We start from the raw sequence: 16,294 nt of genomic DNA on the forward strand, positions 1-16,294 counted from the left end.
ATTGAGGTCATTTTTTTAGGTTTTCTCTGAAATTTCTAAGGTTATTTGAATGCCCTTTTGGAAAGTTCTAATTTATTGTTTAGAGAAGTTAAATACCATAGAAAAAGAAAAAACATTAAAAAAATATTTTTTATTAGGCAATTTAATAATGTTACGTATGGGACAAATGTGTTACGTATGGTACATCCTCATATATATTGCATGTGAATGCATGTAGCTAGCTGGGAGGGTCTCTCAGTACAAAAACGGTCAATCATCCTGAAGAAAGCATCCCAACTTTGCAGCTACTTTTGAGTTATAGACACTTGAAACAATACATGTACTTGACTGAATAATTTTCAGAAAGGGGGAGGGGGAGATGGTAGTAAAATACACAATGAAAATCATCATTAAAGTGATGGTATAGTTTTTGTAGAAATGGGGATTCAGTTTTCAATATATATATTTTACGAGATGATTGGAAACCAATTATATGAATTATTAAAGAGCATTACAATTCTAAGACTAGAGGAATTCAAAGTTTATTTGATGGAGATCCAATTTGAAATGGCTGAGATATCAACAACAACAAAAAACAAATAAAAAGTAAAATGAAGTGGTCCTAATAAAAAATGTGACCCACCTCTTGTTAGGACACCACGTTTCTGGATATCTCAGCCATTTCAAAACGGATTTTTGTCATGTTAACTTTGAATTCCTCTTAGAATTGTATGCTATTTAAATATTTCATAAAAAAGTGCTAATTATCTTGTAAAAGTTGAAATCAGAATTCCCATCTGAACCAGAACTGTACAGTCCCTTTATTAAGTAGAGACCTCTGATTTGAAGGGTACTGACACCAAATACACAAGCATATTGAAAAATTGCAGTTCAACTACAAGTATATTGGGTACTGTTCACCACACCATGTAGAGCTCTAGCTACATTGTAGCTGCATTGTATAACACATGTATGTGATGATAATGAAGATGTTACTTCAAATTAGTGTTTTTTGTATCATTGTTTTTTTATTGCAAGTGATAAACAAATTGTCCTTACTAAGTTTTCAGTAGTAGCCATGACAAAAATCATGGATATACAATGTACATATCGAGGTGTGACTCGAATCAATGACCTGATTGCTAGACAGACATCGTATATCCACTCGATTACTGGGGTTCCACGCAGCAGGTATTACATATTTATTAAATTCAATATTTCTTGTGTCCAGTTGTTTTTATTGAAACTGAATGGCAAACTGTCCTTCATCAATGGAAGTAAACACTTAACTATTCGATTTTTTAGTAGTAACTATCCTGATAAAAATATGGGGCATGCATACTAAGGTTGGTCATAAAAATATAGAATATGATTAAAGATTATGATGGTAAATATTTGGGGCATATTGTTCCCTTGACAATCTGGATCAGTATTTGAGTAATTTCAACTGATTCTACCTCAATAATAATGCAAAAATTTGTTTATGGGTATTTTACAAAATTAATTTGCAAAATACCCATAAACATGGTTCTCCATACACTAAACGAATGGGGGACAAGGGGCATGCACACTCAGGTTGGTCATAGAAATATGAAAATATGATTGAATATGATTATGATGGTAAATATTTGGGGAATATTGTTTCCTTGACAATCTGGATCAGTATTGAGTAGTTTCAACTGATTTTACTTCAATAATTATGCAAAATACCCATAAACATGGTTCTCCACACACTAAATGAATGGGGGACAAAGTGTCCCATACGTACAAATGTAACTGTCCCATACGTAACACGTCATGTCTGTCTTTAATTCGAACCTGTAATTACAGCTTTTTGCCTCATGACATGAAACTTACCTCTGATAATCTTGAGTGTTGTGACTTTCATCACAGTGAGTTACAAGTTGTAGAGTTTTGAGGTTGAAAAAAATGTTCAAAAAACCAAAATTTTTCTGGTCCCATACGTAACGGCACATATTTTCTCTTCTAGAATATGATTGTGAAGGTCATTTTTCTCCATCTTTTACATGATTATACTTCTCCTAGATATCAATCACCATGATAAAGTTCAATGTGATCAAAGGCCATGTCATGAATATGCATTTATACAAAGGAGGTGTGGCCTGTTTGGCCCATTGTAAAAAGTCAAGATGGCTCATTTTCGAGTGACGCTGGGACCATGCCGTCCGAGGAATCCAGAGGGAGGAATAAAGTTGTTATAACTTTAAGTTTTCGTGTGATGGTGAAATGATTCCGTGTCACGAATTTCCCTCATTCCATAATAATTGGGGGCTTGTCCAAAGGAACTGGACATTCAAGTCATGTTGTGTTTGGATGTTGAGGTTCGTCGACGGTATCGTCGTTGGGGAGACGTTGGCTTAGTCCCAGCTACGCATTTTGATGCGGTGAGTAGATTGTAGTCACGTTTGTGGTCACTGCACTGGATGATGCGTGACAATTGTTGTTGGGGCGTTTGGTGTAATTTGCCTCCATTTCTAGGGTAAGGTGACCTGGAGTTGATTGTATGCCTCTTTGTTGCAGATGACGTTTGTGACTAAGTTTACTATCATTTGTTTGATCTCCCGGACCCATTCGTGGTCGCCTGAATTTGCCATTCGTTTGCTGTGACAGCGTTTGGTGGTGTGTATTTTGCCATTTTTGGTACGGTCGTATTACGTAGCCATAGCATACGCAGCTGCTAGTTATCATGGCCGAATTTGATGTGGAAGCATTCGTCGGTCAGGGTTTGACCGTGCCCAGGTTGAAAGGGCTGGTCAAGGATAATTTGAAGATTGTAGCTGGTAGGCTAAGTGTAGATTTGACCGGTTGCACACGTAAAGCAGAGATTCTGGATGCCGTAGTTAAGCATGCAAAGTTAAGCACTGTGCCTCCTGTCGAATTGTCAGACAGTGAAGGGGAAGGTAGGCCTAAATCACAGAGTCAGAGAGATGAATTGAGTGAAAAGGAAATGGTAGAGTTGGAAGAACGGAGAGATAGGCTCAGAGCAGCAGAGCATGAGCGTGAAATGGAAAGAAAGAGAATGGAGTTGGAAATGATGCGGTTTGAAGCAATAAATTTGCAGGCTAGAGACTCTATGCAGAACAGAGGTCAGAGGTCGATTAGTTCTGATTTGGCAAGTAGAACAAAGTTGATGCCTAAATTTGATGAGAAGGATTTAGATTCATTCTTCTTCACATTTGAGAGGATAGCAATGAGATTAGAGTGGCCGAATGATGAGTGGGCATTGTTAGTTCAGCAAGTGTTGACAGGTAAGGCCCAGGCGGTTTTCTCCTCTCTGAGTTGTGAACACGCATTCGATTACGAAAAAATGAAAGATGCGATTTTGCAGTCCTACGAGCAGGTGCCAGAGGCATATCGACAACAGTTTCGTAACATGAGACGATCCGAAGGTGAAACTCATGTTGAATTGGCGAGAAGAAAAGAGGTCGCTTTCGATCGTTGGATTAGATCTTTGAAGGTAGATCTTACGTACGAGGCTCTGAGAGAAATTATGCTCCTAGAAGAGTGCAAACGTGGCATGGCAGTTGACGTGCGGACGCATGTAAACGACTCGAAGGAATCCACCGTAAAGTCTGCTGCGATGGTGGCTGACAGTTATGAGCTAACGCATAAGGTGAAGAGGTCACCCCCTGTTAGGCGGAAATTTTCTCTGGGAGAGAAGTCTGGTGAAGCTCATTCAGCAAGTGGTAGTGCTAAGCAGAGTAGTGCTAGTGGTGTTAGGAATGAAAGAAAGCTCATTTGCTACTACTGTAAGTCTGAGGGACATGTAAAAATTCAGTGCCCTAAGCTAAAGCTGAAAAATGCTGGAAAACAAGAGAAATCAGAGCCAAATGGTTTTGTACGTGTGTCAAGTGGAGTGCATGGAATGAGTCAGAGTGTAGCAACTCAGACTCAGTGCATGAAAGATGATGATGAGATTGATGAGAGGTACAAGGATTTTGTGTCCTGTGGTGTGGTCAGATTCAGTAGGGGTGATGAGATTCCTGTCACCATTTTGAGAGATACAGGGGCCACACAAACTCTTCTCGTCGCAGATCAGTCGTCATTGGATGAAAGTGATTTCAGTGGCAAACAGGTTCTTATCCAGGATGTCAATATGGGATATAAACCCATCCCGCTGTGCAGTGTTGAGTTGAAGAGTCAACTTGTGTCTGGGTTGGTGACAGTTGGTGTTGTTGACAATTTGCCGATGAGAGGTATCTCTTTTGTTGGGAAATGATTTGGCTGGTGGTAAGGTAGTTCCATCACCCGTTGTGTGTTTTCAACCTGTTAGTGGTTCAGCTACAGAAACCTCGGAGCAGGAAATCCCAGGTATTGTTCCATTGTGTGTAGTGTCAAGGGCACAAGCAGTGAGAGAAAAAGAGAACAAGAATGGAGATGATAAAGCTGAAGTTACATTGAGCGGTACAGTTCTCGCCGAAACGAGTGAGAGTATGGATGAAGCTGTTCTTTCTGAGCCAAATTTCAGTCAGTCTTCTTCGATTGAAGCACAGGGAGAAACAGATGCAGGTAGTAAGAGCATGAATGACTCTTATGTTTTTGCTGCGGTTCATGTACATTGTACAGGATGATGTACCCAGTGATGCAGAGAGTCTGCCTGAATTAGACCTCAAGTCCGGAATGATTCCCAGGGTAGACAATTCCAAGGTGATGTCTAATCCAGAGATATTGCTTGATCAATTGTCAGAGTCTGAGATAGGTCAAGGTAGTGTGTCTCCACGTAGTGCCAAAGTCCAGGCAATCGTAGATTTCCCCTCCCCCTCCTCCAAGAAAGAGCTGCGCCGTTTTCTTGGGATGTGCGGTTTTTACCGTAAATTTGTGCCAAACTTCAGTGATGTGGTAGCCCCGCTGACGGACCTTCTCAAGAAGGGGGTCAAATTTGACTGGTCAGGAGCCTGTGCGACAGCATTCAACAGACTGAAAGCGGTGCTGATGTCGGATCCAGTGCTGGAGGCGCCAAACTTCGAGACACCTTTTCAGCTCGCCGTGGATGCCAGCGATGTAGGGGTTGGAGCTGTACTCCTACAAAAGGACAAATCTGGTCTCCTGAAACCTGTCAGCTACTTCTCCAAGAAGTTGAACAGACATCAGCGGAGATACTCCACCATAGAAAAGGAGTGCTTGGGTCTGGTGTTAGCAGTTCAACATTTCGAGGTGTACCTGAGCAACTCGCCTGAGGTAACTGTATATACAGACCACAACCCCTTGACTTTCCTAGAGAGATTTCGCAGTAAGAACCAGAGACTCTTTCGATGGAGCCTGTTTCTGCAGCCATATGGACTGAAAGTGACTCACATCAAAGGAAAGGACAACATAATCGCTGATGCGCTTTCCAGAGCATAAATGATATGGACGCAGACTTCTGTAAGAGCGAAAAAATGAACGTTGATAACTGTGACAAACATTGTGACAATGGCCGTTAAAATAATTCAACGCTGGACGCTCAATAGCTGGAAGTCAATGTTCATACATTGTTCAAACTTCCAAAAGACTGGAATGTGTTGGTGTATGATACACATGTTTGTTTGTTTGTTTGTTTGTTTTTTTGCATACCAAGTGTGCAATTTGTTTGATATTCATATGTCAACATTATCATTTTGTGAGACTATGCATGCAGTCATAAAGATGAGCATGATGTACAATTGTATAGTCATGTTGTGAAGACAAGCTTTGGATTACACAGATGTAAATGTTTATGGTTTGTGATTTCACTTTTTGTCAAATCAGGTAAAAACCCACAAAAGGAATGTTGTATTCAGTTATACAGTAGTTCATATATTCACAACCAAATTATGTATGAAGAAAAGATGCAGATTATGATGCAGAAAGAGGTTTTAACTTCCAAAGTTCATTTGCTTGTAAAACCAGAGGATGCGTATGCTGTTTAGTACAATTTGTGGCATAAGGTCATCCATTTGGAAATTCAAGGTGGTAGTTTTCTCTTTAAGAAAAAAAAAAGAAGAAAATAGAAGCAAAATTGTGCCAAAAATATCATTTATTTTTGAGCTGTCAGAAGTTGATTCAAAGTGTATTTTGTGTATAAGATTTGTACTGAGGTGTGTCACAGAAATATGTTTTTCTGTTTCCTATTGTCATACTGATACAAGGTCAGTACGATGAGTCAAAGATTCTATGCGAAAAGTGTTTAAAAGAAATACCATCTTTCATAATTCCAGGTGAATGTTAGGAAGATTATGGCTTGGAAAAGATTGACTCATCACATGTGTTTAAAGAATTATTTTTGTGTAGTGTATAATGATAGTATACATAGACAGCTATATTTTCATGCATACAGAGAAAGCCATACTATGTATTTCATAGAAGCAGTTTGTGGAAAGTTACATGTGTGCAAGAAAATGTCAAAGTGAACCAGTTGCTCCAATGTATGTTTCATATTTTTCATGAATGATTATGTAAATGTACAGTACATGTGTGAAAGTACAAGCTGTACAGACATGTACCTTTTAGAGCAGTAAGTTTTAAGCATAATGCATGAGGTATAATTATCATGTTATAATGCATTACCACTATATATGCATGTTTTGTACACATTTAAATTGTGGTATACAGCTACAAAATGTTTATTGTATGTTTATAGTTCAGTGCAGGATTGTGACATTGTTTTGCAACAGAACATACAATTCAGTTTTTTTTAGAGTGAAGATTACCGATACTCAATGCATTGGAAACCATACAGACGTTTGTCACCCCTGTAAACCACCTGTAATGCTTGTATTTATATGTATAGGTAGGATGTTGATCCGTTTTCAGAGTGCGAACATATTTAATGAGGTACCCGCATTCCGACATAGGTAATGAGGTTGTTGCGTAGCAACGTAGTAAGTGCTAGGCCGTTCTCGTTCGTTTTTTGCATATTCATTAAGCGACTTGCGTACAGGTACCGTCGCGCACGTAGCATGCCATTGCCGTCGTGAATATTCATATAGATGTGAATGTCGTTACAATGAGTGTTCGTTTGCACCAACCAGTGAAAGTTTGATGATGTCATTTGTATAAAGTGTAAAGGCGGAACGGTATGATATGAACGGTATGATGTTATGTATGAACGGTATGATGTTATGTATGAACGGTATGATGTTATATATTGTTGTGTGAAATTATCGAGGTAATAATCGATTACAGTAGAATCGGTATACATGTAATAGTGGGTATAGTTTCCAACTGATGTAAGATCGATGTGAAGAGTTGATCGATCATCGAAATTAATCGATTTAAAAAGAACGATCGATTCTTTGTGTTTAATCGCTCGGTTGAAGCCTGCACAGTTTAGTGGGTTAGCTAACGATTTTATTGGTTTGATAGTCCAACTGGAAAGTACCAGTATACACATGCATACGTTGTACGTTGCGTTATAAGTAAGTAAATTAAATACAGTAGCGCATATTCATTTCTTATTTTGTTAGAAAGTGTTGACCATCAAAGATACGCAAACTTTCTTCTGTGGGGGAGATATGTCATGAATATGCATTTATACAAAGGAGGTGTGGCCTGTTTGGCCCATTGTAAAAAGTCAAGATGGCTCATTTTCAAGTGACGCTGGGACCATGCCGTCCGAGGAATCCAGAGGGAGGAATAAAGTTGTTACAACTTTAAGTTTTCGTGTGATGGTGAAATGATTCCATGTCACGAATTTCCCTCATTCCGTAATAGCCATTAACACTATTTTCAGGTCATAAAAGTCTCTGAATGTCCCATACGTAACGTGCGCGTTATCTTGGACTTGCCCTGAACTGAAATGTTATTTTTGCTTAGTGTGGATTATGAATAATTTGGCACAATAAAATCTTCCCTTAGTGTACCTTGTGCCTCAGGGCAAAGGACTCTGTGTAAATTATTTTCCTTGTTTTGCTTTGTGGCAGATTTGATACTTCTTTCCCCCACTGTTATAGTGTCAAGGATAGAATCTAAATCATACACTGTATGTTGTCCATAAGTAAATGGTTTGCAGAAATGCTGTTAGATTTGAAGCTACACAGGTAAGTTATGAAATGAAAACTTTCAATGCAGTGAGTGTAAAGTGTTTTCACCGGATAGAAATTTACTTCTATCTTTATAGTGATGTCATGTCTTTGTCGGTGTTCGATTTATTTTGAGTGACATGAGCACTGTTTGAAAATGCAAACCCAGGTAATGTATATACAGCATTTTGTATATATTTTTTCAGATTTATCCAGAAATACCTGCAGACAGCACCGCCAGTGTTTGAGAGACTCTTGCAATCCAAAACAAAGGGCAAGGTACAAACTGAAGGAATTACAGTTTCCCTCTTTAGACTTTTGCATAATTTGTTTGTATTCATGTGTGCTTATGTGTGTGGGTGTGTGTGTTCTTGTTAGGTTATGACTCTGATTGTACTTGGTGTGGTTGACAGTGGGTTGGTTGTATTTAATAGCTTTACCCAATCAGCTCAATTTGTTTTGTTTTGTTTTTTGTTTTGTTTTATTTTGTTTTGTTTCTATATAAGTGATAAGAGAGCATGAGGTAGAGAGAATTTTTGAGCCAAGAATGCCTCTGCTACTGGACCATATTAAGATATTGCATGACTATGAACGAAATATTTCCATATCTACAATTACCCAGCCATTTTCAGTGCAGGTTGTTCTTCCTCTAAGTGATGACCCCATGTTCTTTTTGTTTGAGCAGACAGGTGACGCCACCAGGAATGTTGCCATTACAACCAGACGCCTAGTGGAGCACTCCCCGGAGGCATATGCTGGCCAGTGGGACTGGAGCCCTTTCCTGACTCTACTCGGATCAAAAGATGCCGAAACTAGATGGTATCGACAAAATCTGCTGACCACACCCAGTTTTTTGTAGCTTGATTCGCCTCACGGAATACTTGACTATTACTACCTGCAGCCCTTGTATTTTTGTAATCCTCTCAATAGCCTTGAAATGCTTTGCTAATTTGTCAGATCTTGTGTGTCAAAGTGATACATTGAGAAGTCAGTCACAAAAGAAATGTTTGATTTTCCTGCTTTGGGAAAGGTTTAAACATTTTTTTCCATAGGACCTGACATTAAAGTATTCTATTAAGTGACTGTGCTGTATTGCAGTCTGCGAGATGAAATTGAGTGAAAGAATAAACTGATTTACATGTTATTGGGACTCGTATTTTGTACATGTATAAATACTGCTATAGTACACTGATGTTGGCATCAATTCCAGTGCATATTACTTGTATCACTTTAACGGTATCACTCAACAGGGACAAAGTCATCATTGAGTGTTCATGGAAACTGAGAACTGCAAAAACGAAAATTCCACAAATTTTCAACAAAACTTTGCCATACGACAAATCTTTCACCAATTGTAAAAACTGTGTGTGTGAACGCACATGTTCAACAGTAGCTCAGGATTTGCTGCTAGGCAGCATTTCATGTTGTCTGCAGATGTGATAGTCCTAGTCACACTCTGGCCAGCCTCCTAACATTGTAAACTTTTGACCTCTTTTTAGTCAGGGGCGTTTCTTAATCAGAGCACAAGTCTTACTCGCAGTCAGTTTTATGTGATATTTTTGTTATTTAACGGCAGCAAACTGGATTTTCTCTCTCAGGCACGCCACTTGCACTGTTGCGCTCATCTCCAGGATGGGCGGCCAGTGTCGCCAGAACTTCTTCCACTCTCTCTTCAAGGAGGAAGAGATTCGTCACCACCAGATAAGGTAGAAAATGAAAACATTGTTCTGATCATGAATGCTGTCAATCTTGTCATTATGTATTATCTCTTGGTGTAGTCGAAACAAAAGAGGGGTTGTTAAAGGTGAGACTGATTCTGAGAGTTTTCATTTATATTTTGTAGTTGCATTGAGGTGTATTCATGCTTTCATTTTGATGGATAATGCAGTAATTAGTAATGATCCATCAAGTACAAAGGGTGTACACATAGTTTTTTAGTTAGTTATTTTACCTTTATGTTGAACTATGGGCTTGTCAGCCAGGACTGCTGGCAGCGGTAACTAAACAGGTAGATGGTGTTATGGCAAAGAATTTCCCAAGAATTTTTGTGTTGTAGATGGTTTTCAAACATTTTTTTTTTTTTTTTTTGTCAATGAAGATGCTAATGACTTAATGCGAAGTAAGATCACAAGAAAGGAAACAATGTACTGTATATTTTACTGGTGTCAGTTTGATGTGCATATTGTCCAGAATGCTACCAGTTACACTTCTGCTAAAACTAGCAGCAGGGTGCAAACCCAATGAAGTGGCCTGCCCGATATGTACCTGCACCAGAAAATGGGCAATGATGTTAACCCTTTATGGTTCGGCCGATGTACATGTACCAGCAATCATGAGCGAAAGCTATTGACTGGACACATTTGTTCTGTGCAAGTAGGAGAAAAAGAAAAAGAACCATGTATAAAATGCATCCCCCATTTTGAGGGTAGTCCATGGCAAGGAAAAGAAAAAGTGTACTATAGTTAATACGCAGATTAATACGGAGGTTCATTGCTCCTCTTTTCATGTAATTATTTGTTTATTTGTTTGTTTCTTCCTTTGGTAGTGATGCACAAGATAGCATGAAAGCACCAAGTCTTGTGTTAGAGGACTTAACATCAGATGAAGAAAGGCAGGAAACAGAGATGGACACTGGTCACCATCTGATGTCTGCACAGAGCTTCAGTGATGCCGTCGTGTCTGTTCACGGCGTCCTGCTTCCCAAGCTTGTTGGACAAGGTAGAGGAAAGGTAAGAAAGTCCTGAGTAACATTGCTATTCTGTTCCTTGTTTCAACACACACCTGGGGCCCGTTTCATGAAACTTGTCATCAGTGACAGCTGCCACATTTCTACGACAAATTTGCTCTCAGCCGATCAGATGCAAGGATTTCAGTATCTTGTCACATCTATGACAACTTGTCACTGATGACAAGTTTTATGAAACAGCCCCCTGGTGTAGTGGGGAGACATGGGCTGCTCGATGGAATCAATCTTATTTGTTGTCCAGAGGGGTTTATTCGAAAACCACATCATATAGCACCATGAATGAATACATGTACAGTACCTCTGTATGTGCATCGAAGCGAACGTTCATCGGTAACGGTTGACTTTAGTCGAGATTCTTTGACTGTGTGTGTGCTTACTTTATAGATCAGTAATACAGCTTTACACAATTCTGTAGAAGAATTGTCAATTACATCAGAGCTGGGCCAGCCTTCCCATTCCATATTTCTCTCATGCTGCCAGGTCTATAAGATATTTCATATTCTCCTTGAATATCACCTTCACTGTGTGTAGAAATTTTTCAAAAAACTTAACAACATAAAGTTGCTTCTAAGGCAACCTCACTTAACCCTAACTTACCTGGGCTATTTAGCTAGCTTGAATTCCGGGGGGGGGGGGGGGGGGGGGCATTATGGCTCCCCTTCAGATCTCGGCCGTTGATCGCGCAATCGCCGCAAAAATTTTGCATGAACATAAAGCCGGATGTAGTCTACAAGACTGTTCAGTTAAATTTTCAAAAAATTTGCATTTTCTATTTTGAATTAATTAATTATGCAAATATATGCAAAAAACTTAATTTTCGTCAGTAATTGGCTTATAAAAGCTTATGGAATGCTGATTTTTGGTGTAAATATTCCTAGTGACATTCCGAACATTTGTGCGTAAAAAAAAATCAGTATCAAAATTAATTTCTTATGTTTTTTATTGCTTTATCAATTCTTTATGTATTTCTTAGTTTTTTGGAACTTTTGTTTTTGTTGTTTTTTTTCAGCAGAATTTGTCATACACATTTTTTGAAGCATAATTATACTAAAATGAATTGATTTCAGCCATTAAAATTAAAAATATGAATCTTTATATGAATTAATTGAAAAAACACAATGTGTATTGACTTTGTACACAAAATTACGTTTTTGAGCAATTTTGGGGTTGACGAAAATTTTTTGAAGGGGCGTGGCTTCGCAACGGTATGCCCGGGCGCAACAAGTTTGGTCTCAAAAGTTGCGCGAGACTTGAAAGTAAGAAGTCAGCGAGTGGCGCGATCAAAAAATTTTGCGCGCCGGAATGGTCGCGGAATTTGTCGAGGGGGGGCCATTATGGCCCCCCCCCCAGGTAAGTTAGGGTTAAAAACAAAAGTAACTTTGGGGGATTGTGCCTTCAGTTGTGCTGCTCCACAACTTTAGAATAAATTACCTGAGAAAATGAGGAAGGTCCCTCACTTGCTGTCTTCAAGTCTTTGTTGAAGACTTACCCTTTTTTTTTTCAGAAGCCTTTGATTAATTTGTTATTTGTTTTTTGTGTGTCTAATCAGTAACAATGTCAGGAGCTCTGTTGCATCACAGCGCATTAGAGTATATTTACATAGTAGATGCGCTATACAAATTTGTCAAATTATTATTATTATTTTAACAATCTAAAATGAACAAACTTATGATGTCATCGGTACAATGCAAGCAAGAGTCAAAATAAATGCATCTAAATTCTGCCACATATCTTGTCCATCTGATCACAGAGCCCCTCCCACCGTCTGGTCCCAGTGCCCAGTACCAGCAGGAACCTGCGCAGCCTTGCCCTGGCTGTGTCCACGTCCAGGGCCGTCCTGCTGGAGGGACCCGTTGGGTGTGGCAAGACCGCCCTGGTGGAGCACCTCGCAGCTGAGACGGGGCGCACTGGTCCCCCCTCCCTCACCAAGGTCCAGCTTGGAGACCAAACAGACAGCAAGGTGAAATTCCTGTTGCTTTTCTATGGCATATTACTCACAGATCAGTATATTACTATAAATGTGCATCACCACTTTGCTAATGTTGTGCTTGTGTTTTATTGTGAAATTCATCTGAATATTTGTCCTTTGACCCATTTGGTTTGTAGACAAAGTTTCATATGGGGGGAATTATTTTAATCTGTTTTATGTCAATACATTTATAGGAATATGGACCTGCTAATGAGATGCTTATTTGTATTTTTTTTTTTTGCAATTCCTCTGTTTTCTGTGCAAACGGTGGTGGGAACCTACTGACTGTTATAAATATGTGAAGGCACTGTGTTTATGCATGATCTCAATGTCCTTGTCATGTGCTTGTGAAAGACTAAAATATGTTTATTACCTTTCAGTGTGTTTTGTTCAATGGATATCTCAACTTTCAAGGTGATATTTTTTCTTAGGCACTGCTCGGTACCTACCGATGCACAGACATCCCGGGGGAGTTTGTATGGCAGCCAGGTGCATTGACGCAGGCAAGCAGAATAACTTAGTTTTACGGCGTGTAGAGTCCGACCTCTCTTATCTGGCCATCACTTTTCTGGATCACGCCAATATCCAGACTTGGTCTTGCGCATGATTATCTTTCACATATTCGTACATTTTCAGTGTGAAATTCAATTGGTTGAAGACAGGCTGATTTTCCCATAACATGCATTTCCCATTTACCCCAGGCCTAGAATACTTGGAACTAGTCCTCAACGGCGTATTAAGTAAGACCAACTACAAAACAGCAAATCTCTTGCAGATACGAGGCTATTGGAATGTCGGCACAAAAACTCTGATCACTACGATTTGATGTGACGTCATACCAACTAAATTACTTTTAGTAGGAGGGAAAAGCGTGCCTCTTGTCTGATGATCTGATCAGTGAGAATGAAGGTAGAGAGAGACCTCCCAGGTTTTATGAGCTGTGCTTCTCAGCAACCGCAAAAAGCATAAGGCATGTAAGAAGAGGCATTTTGTTTTATATCCACATGATTTTAACTGAGGCGGATGCAAATATGCATGTATAAAGTCACTGATAGTAAAAGCAAATTGACTAGGCATTGTGTTTAGCCCAACACAACTTGCCAGCAAGCGTTGGACTTTGGCAAATCTAGCTGACATGTATCTGGCAATGTCTCTCATCTGGATAGCCACTGGTGCTGACATGGCTAGATAACTGAGGTTGGACTGTATTTCGCAAGCGTGATGTTTCATTATTGTGGACTTGCTGTGAGTGGGATTTTACGATAGTGTGTTTTTACAATATTTTATATTCCCTTTTTCTCATTAAAAATTGATATATTTTTAGATAGAAAAGTATTTGCTGAAATGTTTAAAAATCAATTTGATTTATTTCAGTATGCACTATTTTCCCCTTTAGGAACCAAGATATGAATTTTGTCTTTAGAGATGTATGTCAGTATGCATGAGTATTTCTTTTTCTATCTGTAGTGGTTTGCAGCCCTTTGCTGGTCCCTTATATCCTTTTTTCATGTTGTGATTTCGATTATTCGTGCTCCATTTGCAATTGTATTTGTGTGTGCATGCCGATTTTAAACCTGTATGTGTTTCATATCAAGTCTTCAGAGTGTATAGTGTTTGTTTATATGTAAATGTGTGTGTGTGTGTGAGTGTGTGTCCACCTGAAGATGCTGTACTCTGACCAAAGCCTAGAGTTGAGTAGATCAGAATAGAGTAGTTTTGTCTCATTTGTATTCTTTTGTTGGTGTTTTTCTTTTTCGCTTAATTTTCAGACACATTGATTAGTGTGCACATTTCAATACATTTGCCCCTACCCGCTTGTGTAATCCGGTAAGCGTAGAAAGTCCCCCTGCAAATATTACTAAAACAGTAATAAATTGATCATAATCTAGTGGATGAGAGTATTTCTGTACAGATTTTGCCTTCTTTCAGAAATATGTGCACACCTTATTGCCATGTTAGTTCTGCAGTGCGGGAAAATTTTGTAACCATCGCACTGCCAAGTAATTCACATTTACTGTACATTTTCTGCAGTTGTCAAAACAACAACAAAAACAAGCAACAAGAAAATGCACTGATGAACCTACAAATGAAAGAAGTTTGCATTTTCTCTGTCACCATTGCTGTTTTGCTGAAGACTACTGTAGAAAAGTGCTTTTAAACGCTTTTTGTCTTTTTATCTTCCGAGTTTGATGAGCCATCACCCCTTTGCTTTTCCATCGTTTGAATTCTCAAGTCGAATTTTTGTCCACAGGCCGTCAGGCAGGGCCACTGGATACTTCTGGAGGACATCGATTATGCTCCCATGGACGTCATCTCTGTCCTCCTCCCGCTGCTCGAGTCGAGGACGCTCTCCGTGCCCGGCCACGGGAATGTCATCAAAGCTGCGCCCGGATTCCGCCTCTTTGCCACCCAGAGGTTTGCCCGCCGATCCTGACAAGATCTGTTTGCCATTACCAAGAGCTAATATGAAATCTGATCAGACAGAAGTGTAGTGATCTAGGAGTTAGTCTGAAACATTCTACTTTTATGTACACTGTAGTTAATCACACATGGGGGAGGGGCTTAGGAAGAACATGTCACGACATCATAACCTCAAATTTGCATATATCTGGTTTTGATCTGTATGTCTGCTCTGACAATACATTTGAAACTTCAAAAGTCTGAAAGTCTAAAAAAATTCGAACCTGTTAAATGTTTCCAAATATTAACTAAAATGTCAGTCCAAGTTAGTGCAGGCACAAAAAGTATGTTGACACAATGGTAGCTATTCTAAAACTCAACTTCTTGTCATTTAGGTTGCTAAGCAGCAGTGGAGGCCTGTACAGACAACAGGTATCCCATGGTGCAATGCTGGACCAACTGTGGACACGAGTCCATGTGGAACCCCTCTCACGGGATGAGCTCCATCAGGTATTGTGTGATGACAGAGATTGTTAACTTCCCTCTCTGACAAGCTCCTCTTCATATTAGAGAAGTTTGATTTTGTGATGGCAGCTGAATTATAAATCATCCAGTGGATGATGTCAGGATGATGTCACAGTGTGTTGGGTCACATGCCAAATTCTTTCTCCTTTACATTGCGCTACAGTGCACTCCCGATATAACGAACACAGTTATAACGAATTCCGGTGACAACGAAATGAAAATTCGGACTTGCAACTTTATCGGCTCTATGTATTTGTATTGTTTATTTGTTCGGTTATAACAAAATTTCGATATAACGAAAGAAAACTGGCGATCCCGAGGACTTTGTTATAATGGGAGTCCACTGTATATATTTTTATGCCTCCGCCACGAAGTGGTGCCGGAGGCATTATGTTTTCGGGTTGTCCGTCCGTCCGTCCGTACGTCCGTACGTACGTACGTACGTCCGTCCGTACGTACGTACGTCCGTCCGCATTCGTTTACGCGATAACTTGAGTAATATTGACTGGAATTTTACCAAACTTGGTCCAAGTATAAAGTGTGATGGGGCAATTAATTGATTAGATTTTGGGTGAAATCGGCCAAAGGTCAAAGGTCAAAAGTCAAGGTCAAATCATTAAATTGTATCTGTCTACGCGATAACTCAAGACTGGATTCAGCAAATTTCACCAAAAT

General features: G+C 39.4%; 1 protein-coding gene across 1 annotated transcript in view; it reads left to right on the top strand.

Annotated features, from left to right (window-relative positions):
• LOC140242385 (midasin-like) overlaps positions 1-16,294 on the top strand; it is a 133,745-nt gene that overhangs the window by 4,467 nt on the left and 112,984 nt on the right. Inside the window, exons 3-10 of the mRNA XM_072322122.1 lie at positions 8,186-8,258; positions 8,665-8,798; positions 9,578-9,685; positions 10,525-10,708; positions 12,476-12,685; positions 13,126-13,197; positions 14,946-15,109; positions 15,490-15,604. Coding sequence (XP_072178223.1) covers positions 8,186-8,258; positions 8,665-8,798; positions 9,578-9,685; positions 10,525-10,708; positions 12,476-12,685; positions 13,126-13,197; positions 14,946-15,109; positions 15,490-15,604 — 1,060 coding nt within the window. The remainder of the gene's footprint in view (positions 1-8,185; positions 8,259-8,664; positions 8,799-9,577; positions 9,686-10,524; positions 10,709-12,475; positions 12,686-13,125; positions 13,198-14,945; positions 15,110-15,489; positions 15,605-16,294) is intronic.

The sequence above is a fragment of the Diadema setosum genome, chromosome 19, assembly GCF_964275005.1.
Source record: "Diadema setosum chromosome 19, eeDiaSeto1, whole genome shotgun sequence".
NCBI classification, from domain to species: Eukaryota; Metazoa; Echinodermata; class Echinoidea; order Diadematoida; family Diadematidae; genus Diadema; species Diadema setosum.